This window comes from Prosopis cineraria, unplaced genomic scaffold, assembly GCF_029017545.1.
Source record: "Prosopis cineraria cultivar Desert tree isolate PC_DT_omini unplaced genomic scaffold, ASM2901754v1 PC4, whole genome shotgun sequence".
Classification (NCBI taxonomy): Eukaryota; Viridiplantae; Streptophyta; class Magnoliopsida; order Fabales; family Fabaceae; genus Prosopis; species Prosopis cineraria.
In genome coordinates this window covers 35141989-35153666 of record NW_026555335.1, presented here as the reverse complement: position 1 = coordinate 35153666, position 11678 = coordinate 35141989, and the positions used below count along the sequence as shown (strand labels likewise).

The window sequence follows — 11678 nt, the reverse complement described above, 5'->3', positions numbered from 1 at the left end:
TAAGATGATCATTTTGATATATATATTTTACTTACCACAAGCCTAAAAGAGGAGGAGATAAATATAGACTTTTTAGGTTTGGTACTATGCTGGGAATAGTTTTGGAGTAGAAGCAGAAAGCATTGTAACAAAGGACAGACCCAGATTTCTGAATCACAAAACCTAACCAGTTTAACTTTTCTTTGGTTGCACTTTGACAGTTTAACTTACAGTTACCAGTTATACTGTGCAGATCGGAGATGAGGGGAAAAACATGAAAGTAACACTCACCAGCATGATTGAAAAAAAATGTAAAGAAAGTACAATGATGAAGCTATTTGTTTGAGTGGAAATATCTAGATACATTGAATTCTCCAAGCTTATTAAAATTGAGAACACAGTCTCACTGTAGAGAAAAAAATGAAAAAGTAAACTCGGAAAGTTGAAATAAAAAGATATTATTTAAACATAACTAATAAATATTGATTTAGTTATCAAAAATTTAATTTATAACTTATAAGATTGTGAATTTAAATTCTGTTATTGAATAATATATAAATATATTTATAAATATTCTTTGAGTGTAAAGATATATCTTTAATTCTGAAGAGTTTTTAAAATTCAGCTTACCTAAACTTTGCTGGTAGGGAGAAAAACAGATCATTTAAGATGTCTCACACAGGACCCACGTACTGCTATGGAGTACTAACTCTGAAGGACTGCACTATTTATTATTGGTACCATGCCTTGGCTTTCTGCGCAAATAACACACCTCTGAATGCCATATTTATGAATTCATGAACCCTGGTTTTAATTTTTTAATGGTCCCTCACTTCTTGCCCGTGTTGGTTTTTTTTTTTTTTTTGGGTTTCTCCAGCTATTTTGTACTTCAAGATTTCAGTTATAATTAGTTAAAATTGGACCACTTTACCATTCTTGAATCTGACACAAAAATGGCCAATGATGTTCCATGTCCATAATTTACCATACTTGAAGCAGAAACTAGTAATTAGACCAGGCTGATAGCCTGAAACTGCATGATACTAAACATTGTTTTCCCATTTTTTGAGTCCAGTTCAACCCAAAACGTTTGGGCCGATTTATTCTTGGGCATTTCTAATTTCTGTCAGATGAGCCCAATGGCAGAGCCCCGTTGAGTTATTTGCACCCCCTCATTTAAAAAAAAATTACAAGTAAGATATATAAACTTTATCACTTTGTACCCCTTATTCTTAATTTTTGACACCCTCTAAATTAAAAGAAAAATATTTAGATCCAAAAACTTATTTACAATATTTTAATAGCATCTTTAGATAAGATATATAATATTTGAACAATTTAGATAAAATATGAATAACATATTTACAATAAAAACTATATCAGTCTGTTCAATATAATTTTTTTTAAAATAAAAAAATAATAAAACTATTTATGTTATTATAATTTTAGTTCTAGCATAATTATTTAAGAAAAATTAATTTTTTATTAAATTAACACGCATTTCCTATCTTAGGGTCTTGGCTTCGCCACCGGATGAACCCAACACTGAAATTTAAAGCTAGGTTATATTTTTTTCACATGGCAGCTAAACTCTAAGCTCACCAAGTGAATGTGGCACAAATGATAGTGGTCTGAGCCTCTTAAATATCATTCCAGCATTTGATTCTGGAAGGTATGTATGAAAAAATATTACTTGAAAGAAGATAACTCCTTAAATGACAATTAGATTCTTTAGAGGATTAATCTCACAGCTGTCAATTATGAGGATACCTTAGGTAACCAAAAAAAAACCTCTAAACTCAATCAAAATGAAAAAAAAAATTAATATTTGAAGGACAAGATTACACCGCTATTCACTTGATGATGCTCAATGCACTTTCAAAAAATTTAAGGGGCAAAATTAGCAATTTGACCTTATATTTAATATGTAATTCAACTTTCACATTTTTCTACCGATTGGATTGGTTCAAATTAAAAAAAAAATGGAGCAAGAAAAAACTTAAAGAAGAAGTTTAGGAAGAAAGGAAAGTAAAAGAAGTGAAGGGGCGTGGAGGTAATTCTAACGCTGAGGATCATTCTCTGCCTTCTTGTATCTTAGCATAGATTTTTTTTTTTTTAAAATCTATGATCATTCTCTACTTCTTGGTTGGGGGAGATAAATGATGAGAAATAATAGCTTGGTTCTTCTTATTTGTTTTTTCTTCCTTAAAAATAAAAGTATTTCAGTTTATATTTAAAAAAAAGTAGTCAGAACTCCCCAAGAGACCACGTCAGCTTACAATTACATCACAGCCAGTAAACTTTCTTACATTATATGCACAAAGGAAATTGAATACAACGAAATATATTTTAAAACAATCGCAAATAATTACAATTATTCCAGTTTAATCGTTTTTTTAGCTTTTTTCATTCACAACTCACTTTATTGGCGGAAAAACATTTAAATTTCAGAGAATCACAGTTAGGTCTTAGACTATTAAATTAACGATAGAGAAATCTTCAACAATTTTTTTTAAATAAGTTAAATATATCAATTTAGATAATTATAAATTTAGGAGTTCCATTACAAATAAGTATTTAAATATCAAATGTTACTCTTAAATTGTAATATGAATTTCTATTTATAACTATCATTAATTCAATTATTTGGGACCTAACTGTCAATCTCTCTTTAAATTTTCATATCAAACCATTAATTATAAGGCTACCATATGAGATGTTAACAATAGGTTACCCATCGTTATGATAAAAACAATCAAGTCTAGTATTTGTCATCAATATCTAGAATAAGATACTCTCTACTATGGATGGATTCTATTCCTTGTATTATAAAAAAAAACTAATAAAAATTGGTTCAGTTGATAAGGTCACAGAAGCAAAACCAAGGCAAATAGTGAGAGGGGCCAAATTTATTTTAAAAAGTTAATATATATATATATATTAATATTTATAATAATTAATTTTATAAGATAATAAAACGTTATAATTATATAATATTTTTTCAAAATATAAAATAATTAAAATGAATTATACATACTATCTTTAATTTTATTTATAAGTCATTTCTAATATATTTTACTGTTATAATGAAAAACTTTAAACTTTATTAACTTTATTTTGAAATCTAATAAGTTTCCATCACTATCTTTAATAAAGACAAAAAAATTATTTTTAATGATTTTTTTCTAGAGATGAACATATAAAATAATGAAGTACTCTATAAATAAAATTAAAATTAATCTTTTATCTATCTTATAAATAGAATTAAAAGAGTATGTATGTACGTGTGCATGCATATATGATATGTACATGTGAGTGGATTTTAAAGATTTTTTTTTTTTAAATTGGGACAACAAGCCAAAATAACTTCATTTGCTATAGCCTCTAAAATGCCATACCCCCAATATATAGTAAGGGGTGGACAGGTTGGCCTCACTTGAGATGCACCTATATCCGTTCTTGAGTAAGGATTTAGCATATAATTTATTACTTGTGAGGATCAACTCTTGCTATCAATGCAAATAATTTGTAAGTATTTTTATAGACGCATTTTGAATTTGGTATAGACATGTTTTGGTTCTAATTAGCCAATTTCTACTTTAATTTTTGAAGCTCACAAGAACATATTCGTGAGGCTGTAATTCGTCTTATGTTCCAATATTTAATAGTCGGATTTCTTGGGATCTATGACATGAATTTCTGCTCGATGTGTTCTCAGCAGAGAGTAGCTAAAGTCAACCCTTCCTATCTCTCACATTGGATCTGCCCATCAATTGACCCAATTTTATAATTTCATTCAAAGATATAATACACATGCAAGGTGTAAATGAGTGTTTAATATCCATGTATTAATGGCCTTAATCCATATTAAGTATTAAGCGAGGAAGAATTAAGCATATGATATAGATCAGAATGCATGTGAATGCAGCGATGCAAGCGGGGAGACCTAGAGACACGATGTCACTTTACAAGGCGCATGCAGTGGAAGGATCATGCTGCTAAATGATAGAATATCACAGCCCAAATTTTCAACACTATATAACAGCCCCACAACCCTTCCTCTTCCTTATACCTTAATTTTCCCATATCCATTAGCAATGGCCACAAAAGCCTTCTTCTTGGTGGCTCTCTGTCTCTGCATTCTCCTTCCATTTTCCACCTCAGATCATGGTCCTTTCCGTGTCATGGGTCGCGTCTACTGTGACACCTGCCGTGCCGGGTTCGAGACCAATGTCACCACTTACATTGCAGGTAACAGATACAGATTATTAGGGTTTAGTAAGAGACCAGAAAAGTCTTTATATTCCGTGTCATTTTCATTCATTTTGGCTGCTGTCTCTCGGTACTCAGAAAAAAGTGTTTTTCCACACACACAATATTGAAGCGTGGAGCTAATGAATGTTGCTATGCTGGAATGGTTTAATTTAGGTGCGAGGGTGAGAGTGGAGTGCAAAGACAGGGATAGTTTGGCAGTGATGTTCAGAGAGGAAGGAGTGACAGATTCCACAGGAACGTACAGCATATTGGTGGATCACGATCATGGCGATCAGATGTGTGAGAGCGCGTTTGTGAGCAGCCCTGTTTCAGATTGCAAAGTGCCAGACCCAGGCCGAAGCAGATCCACCATCGTTCTTACTCGTACTCAAAACGGCATCGTCAATGATCTTCATTATGCCAATGCTTTGGGCTGCTTCAAGGACGTGCCTTTGCCTGAATGCTACCACCTCATGAAGTACTACCTGGCCGATGACATTTAATTTCGTTGTCTTTCTTAGTTATTCCATTATTTGCTTCATGTTTTGTTCATTCTTTGCTGATTATTTAGATCAATAGGTGTTTAAATTTATCTGTGATCTCTTAGTTAATATACCCTTGCTGATCACGGATTGTTCAAGTCTACGGTGTTTTGTTTGATGTGTTAATACCCAAGTTAAATAAGAATGAGCATCCTCGCCACATTATTTTTTATTTACACTAGAAGGATCTTTGAATTATTTTCCTACCATGAAAGCTACCTTCAACCGTCAAATTAAAGTTTGAGATTAATGATTAATGCTGTATATTTTTCTATGGCAAGTACCAGATCAATAATACAAATTAGGCTCTAATAATTAATTTGTTCTTTGATAACTACAAACATTTCTGGAATCCAAGGTTTCTTGAAATGGATATGCTTATGCATAATACTATATGTCTAAAACAAACAACAATAATATAATTTGAGCTAAGATCGAAATTAAAATGGATTAGAAGGTTCATCTTAATGTCGGTTACTCCTACCGTTAACCCACACGAATGCATAGAAACTGCTTTTGAATTTTTCTTATACTCTGGTTTATTATATGAGAGTTATAATATTTAAAAATTAAATAAAAACCATTTATGGTTCCTTGTTTGCTTAATGAAGAATACGATTTGTTATAGATTATTTATTATAGTTAATAATTTATGAATAATGTGGTGTATTATAGGACACATTTTAAAATTCATATAATTTTTTATCTAGTGATCTTTTTATAATTGAACTCTATCATTTTATAAATTATTATCCCATGCATTGAGAGGATTAATTTATGCATTAAAGTTTAAAACGGTTAGTTTGGGAAGGTTACGACTTGCAAAAGGGCGAAAGAAGGATGTGCACTTTTTTCTATCGCCTATTTTTGACATATGCATATAAAATTCTATTTTTCTTAATCTCTATTATAAAACGTCTTTCAAAAAAATTGTTCTTAATATAAAGTCATAGCGATTAATCAAGATTTTATAATTTTATCCCTATTGCAAATTACTATATATAAGGAGAATTTACTTCTAATTTAGTATTTTCATTTGACTTGTCCAATACTGTATTTTCCTTTTTTTAATAGGAATAAAATTAAAATATTTTAAATTTAAAATAAATTTAATGTGTTAACCGCCTTTGTCTCGTTGATAGAGTTAGTTAAAATTAAAAGTGTTTTTTTAACGGAAACAAGAAGATTTATGACCAACTTGATAAGCAATATGGGCAGAATACATTGCTTGCTTTTCGAAATTTGGAACGACGCCGTATGAACCTGTGTGCAGCATCGAGATTTTAAAAAACGAATATTGCCGTCCGAGCTGGGTTTGAAAAAATTATTAAAAATATCAAAACAAAATACAATTAAACCTGACCGTACAATTTTAATCCGAACGGTTAGATTAGTAAGAGGCACTCGCAGTCCGCAGAGCCCCTGAAGCTGGTTCCGTTCCGAGCAGGGGCGGGTGAATCTTCAAAAAAAAAAAACTGCCACGCTTTCTATGCTTGTCGGCTTCTTTTCCTTTTTCATGTGTCAATTCACGCTATCGTTCTTTAAAGAAGAGGGAAAGAAAAAGATTAAGCATTAACGTTCTCTCTAACAAGGTTGTCTCGAGCGTTCTCAGTTTCAGCTTCTCTCCCTCAGCATTTGCCATCCACGTGAGTTTACAGTCCTCATTTTTCAAAATGTTTGGTTCATCCGCTAATTTGATCTTTGCGTAATATTCAGATTTCAGTTGCTCTGTATCATGCTTGATACTTCTCACTTGGATATCATTGGCTACTGTTGGATTGGGGTCATTAATTATGCTTCCCCTTGGTGAAGGATACACCGCCGAGATGTGCTCATATATTTCTGGGAAGATAGGCAACATTTGCCACCTGTTTCATTGTAATTTAGGAGTTGTCCTGTTTTAATTTTCCGCGTTGTTTTTTCCCCCCTCAAGCGGACGCTTGCCTTTTAATTGCGCAAAAAAAAAAAAATTATGCTTCCCCAGTGGATTCTTGACATGGGATTCAAAATCTCTTGGGAAGGAAAGAATGTAACTTATTACTATGTGACTATTCTGGAAACTTCGTTTATGAAGCACTTCCCCATAGCTATTTCAATTCGAGCTCACCGGGAAAGAACGGATGGATTTAAAAAAAAAAATGAAATATAACCAGTCCTGAGAATACTAAAAATCTTGTCAATCTTTATGGTGGTATAGATTCTGCGTCATTCTTCTAATGAAAATTCTAATGTGTTTTTGTTCGTGGTCCATTGCATTATCAGCATGGCTGCTACTTTTTCTTGCCATTCCGTGGGGCTCCATAGTTGGGGCTCTGATGCTTCTAGCTCTTCCATAAGATCAGGGAATCTCACTGTGAGATTCCTCTCAAGGCATTTGGAAGGCAAAACTGCACTTTTCCGAAAAGAGTTTCCTACATCTCCCCACCTTACTCATGGATCATCCTATTCTCCTACTGCGGATTCTACATCAGTTAACGATGTTCTTAACGTTTGTCAGGACTCGTCAGGTGAGTGATAACTTTCCAGATGATTCGTGGTATTTGTGTGACACTATAACTGTTGTTCCCCTTGCCCAATATCTGATAACTTATGCATATACTTGGGTTGTAAATTATGTGTCCATAACCCCATTCTATCATAGTTTTTTATTACTCATTCTGATTGAGAAAGAGGGCTTTAATGCTTTTGCTTTATCTTCTTATTGGTGGGTATTACATACTTGTTTTTAGCTGAGTCTGCTTTGATATTGATTCGGCATGGTGAATCTCTGTGGAATGAGAAGAACTTGTTTACCGGATGTGTTGACGTGCCTTTGACCAGGAGAGGTATAGAAGAAGCAATTGAAGCTGGTAAGAGGATTAGCTATATTCCAGTAGATGTAATTTTTACATCTGCTCTGATTCGAGCGCAGATGACTGCTATGCTTGCCATGACTCAGCACCAACACAAGAAGGTATGTGCTTGTTGCTTTCTGATAGATATTATTGAAATTTACCAGTTTCTCTTCGCAAGAATATGCTTAATGAAACTGGTTTTCAGTGTCAGCTAAATTCCAGCTTAATTGACAGCACAGTGCTAGACGATTCTCTATCCTTCAAATGGTTTTTTTTTTTTTTTTTCCTGTAAGAGGCTTTACGTGAAAGAAGAACTGGCGTATTTATGAAACATTATTTAACTTATATTTATGTAGTAAGACTAAAATCAAAGTTGTCAAGTGCCTTGGTTTGTGGCTTAGTTCTAAACAAAACTTTCATCCGCACTCTTGTTTAGTAGTGTCAAACTTACTTTATATCCTCCTGAATTGAAATAAAATTAGCTGAACTCTCCTTTCTGCTGTCATTTTTTTTTTTTTTGGAAAGCTAGAATTTTTTTCCCCTTTCAAAAGCCAAACGTGTACTCTTCAGGTGCCCGTTATCATCCATAATGACAGTGAACAAGCAAAAACCTGGACACAGTTTTCAGCGAAAAAACCAAGAAGCAGTCTATTCCAGTTATAACAGCTTGGCAATTGAATGAAAGAATGTACGGGCTAATAAAATCTTTTCCCCTATTTATGGTTCGATGTAAATGTCAAATAAAATGATGGAATAACCCTTCTTTATTCTACAGGTATGGGGAGCTGCAGGGTCTAAATAAGCAGGAGACTGCAGAAAGATATGGCAAGGAGAAAGTGCACGATTGGCATCGTAGTTATGATATTCCCCCTCCCAGTGGTGAGAGCCTAGAAATGTGTTCCCAGAGAGCCGTTGCCTACTTTAAGGATCATGTGCGTACATCATTTTTTTTTCCCTAACTTTAAAGTTCCGCTTTTTCCTTTGGATATTTTTTATACTTTGTCTCTTGGAATTATATTGCTATGGAAGTTAATTTTGAGAAGCATGAATTGTAGATTGAACCCGAACTTAAAGTTGGAAAGCATGTGATGGTTGCCACACATGGGAATTCTCTAAGATCCATTGTAATGTATCTTGACAGATTAACATCTCAGGAGGTACCGAGCAAAATTTTCTTATGACACTCGTTTCTAGTTAATAATGATAGGGCTAATATTAATTGAACCTCTGTAGAGAAACAGGTCATCAACTTGGAATTCTCTGCTGGTATACCATTGCTTTACATATATAAAGAGGGAAAATTTATCCGCAAGGGAAGTCCTGGTGGGCCTACAGAGGCAGGTGTTTATGCATATACTAAGGTATGATATATTAGCCTTGTCTTAACTTGACTTTTTGGTGAACAAATTGACACCAATTGCTTGTAAGCTCGTGAAGTGATGCTCTATTAGGGTTGTCGGCCTTTTGTTTGCATGCAGCCATATGAAATTTTGAATATCAATTTGTCATAGCCTTCGTTCAGTATGTTTCTGTTGGCAATATTTGGCCTTCATTATAACCTGCAAACGAAGAAAAGCCAGAAATGTGGTCTATAGCTTGCTCAGATTTTGTTAGTTTGTATTATGACTACTCTTCCCATTACTACTTTCTCGGTTTTTCAGTTATAACAAATTGAGGGGAAAAAAAAAAATGGAACCTTGCTGGGCTTAATCATAAGGCCTTGTATAGTTCATACTAGTGCTGTTTTGTTAGAAAGGGGGACTATGACCATCCCTAATTGAAATTGGACAGTCGTCAATCCCAAGTTTTAAATCAAGTTAGCAACAAGGCTTAATGAAAATTATATGGGAGAGTGTATTATCCCTTCTGGTCTTGACAAGAAGGTTACTGTTTTTAGTTCTCCTAAGTTTCAATAATTGTAAGCATGATTCAGCCAGGTTGGATGGCAGGATATGGTTTATCATACATGAATTTTTCTGTAATTCCATCTTAAGAAGGGAGATACCCTCTTTGCTCACCCTTATTGAGTTGTCATCGCACATGGGCTTTGTTCATCTCTCTAAGCCTATTTGATAATCCCAATTCCGTATGTTTCCCATGGTGCTTGCAGAGCTTAGCTGATTACAGACAACAGTTGGATGAAATGCAACATTGAAGTTGTTGATCTGATCCCTCTCACTTTTAATGATAAAAGGCGCGACGATACTCCAAGAACCTTCAGTTTTTGGTTGCCATTTTAGTTTGTTGTGCACTTGCACAAAAGATATTCATCAATCATCAGGGCCGATACACAATATAGTTGGATTGATGAGCAGATTTTTGACCATCTTTCTCACATACATTTGGCTGATAGTAACATTCCATAGAACGAGTTTTCCAATTGCACAGTATCACAACCCATTGAATATTCTCACAGGAAATTGATAAGGCTTTTGTAGATTGAACTCTGATTGTAACTTGTAACGAGTTCAGTATTTTCTGATCAGAACACTTAATCCAATTTATATTTGTCGTCATTTAATATTTTTAAAAAAACGGCTGGTCGTTTGTTGACTATAATGGCAAATAAGCTGTTTCAACTTGGTTATTCTGATATAGACGAGGTGGTTGCTTTAATTTTGATTATCAATATGCTTGCATTTTTAACATCTACGATGTGGTAGTACAATTATACTTGTAATTGTTTAGAATCTCCATTTTAAGATAAACTTTGGTTTTGAAGTATACTTGTGAATGTTATTTTAAAAAAAATGTATAAATTTGGACAATGAAAGATTCTTGTTAATTATTTAATTCTTTTTTCCGACAATGAAAGATACTTGTTAATTATTTATGACTTAGAAGATTTTCAATTCAACTGGACCTCATATTATTTCTTTATATTGTTCAGAGAAAGCTATAATCCATCTGTTGAGGTACCAACATCAGGCCTCATATTTTCAATGGTTTCTACTTCCAGTTGGGTTGTATTATTTTTATTTCTCATTTATAAATATGGTTGTATATAGGAATAGGAGTATTTAATATTATACATTAATACATGACAAACAATCATTTTCAAAAAGATCAATTAGAGAAATTTAACTTTGGGTTGCTTAATTTGGTTTTTAATTTCATTTAACTTTAACTGGGATTTTTGTTTAATTTTCATATAAACAACAAAAACAACAATAAGCCTTATCCCACTAAGTGAAGTTGGTCATTTGAATTGCATGACGTTATTATACTCTATTATTTATTAAGTTTTTATTAATGTTATTAATTAAGATGTATCAGTCACTAACTTTCATAAGTATTCTTTTTAACCTTCCTTTACCCCTCTTAACATGATTTAAAATTATTCATTTCAATTTTTTTAGTGATGCCTCCCTTGATCTTCTTTATAAATATCCAAATTATTTTAAACAATTTGCTAGTCCAAACTCTTTTAAATAATTTTCTACTGTTTTTCTCTCAATAGATGTTATGCTCATTTTTTATCATATATGTTCATTTTGAATTTTATCTTTATGTATATGCCTCCAAGTTCGTCTCAACATTTTCATCTCTACTGCTCTAACTTTAATTTTTATATATTCATTGTATTTTATTTCAGTTCAATAACAATTTATATTTTCTGTGAACGTTACCAATTTTTTTCACCTTGATCAAACATTACCAAATTAAACTATAGGAATGTGAAAAATGAAAATAACACAAATATTTGAGTACGTTTAAAAAAAAATAAAGAGCAAATCGAATAAAAAAAAGGAAAACATAAATCAAGTTAGTAAATTAAATCAAAATCAAATTAAATTAAGAGACAAAATTTAATTTAAATGTAAAATGAAATTAAAAAATTACCCGATTAGAATACAATTTACCAAGGAAGATTGCCAAGAGCATCAGAATACTCCTTTTTGTTGTCACGCTGCTTGGATGATGGAGGATTCCTTCCACCCTTTGGTTAAATGTTCTTGGGTAACTAATGATTGGAATGAAGGGATATCTAAATTTACAACCTCCGCCGCCTATTGAAACAAAGATAAGATAGGAAATATATCTTCTAAGAAGAAAAGAATCTTGCATC

At 32.6% G+C, this 11678-nt stretch overlaps 2 protein-coding genes across 2 annotated transcripts; both read left to right on the top strand.

The window, feature by feature from the left end:
- The first annotated feature begins 4043 nt into the window (after positions 1-4043).
- Positions 4044-4951, top strand: LOC129307666 (protein DOWNSTREAM OF FLC-like). The gene is made up of 2 exons (XM_054948521.1): positions 4044-4230; positions 4408-4951. The coding sequence occupies exons 1-2, from the start codon at positions 4077-4079 to the stop codon at positions 4734-4736; spliced, it is 483 nt and encodes a 160-aa protein (XP_054804496.1). The 5' UTR covers positions 4044-4076; the 3' UTR covers positions 4737-4951.
- Positions 4952-6253: 1302 nt separating this feature from the next.
- On the top strand, positions 6254-10184 carry LOC129309879 (uncharacterized). Its single transcript, XM_054951630.1, is given in 9 exon segments — positions 6254-6421; positions 6492-7282; positions 7505-7728; positions 8180-8225; positions 8228-8297; positions 8385-8541; positions 8665-8766; positions 8843-8970; positions 9720-10184. Coding segments are annotated over 8 exon segments (978 nt in total). The 5' UTR covers positions 6254-6421; positions 6492-7038; the 3' UTR covers positions 9727-10184.
- The last annotated feature ends 1494 nt before the right edge of the window (positions 10185-11678 follow it).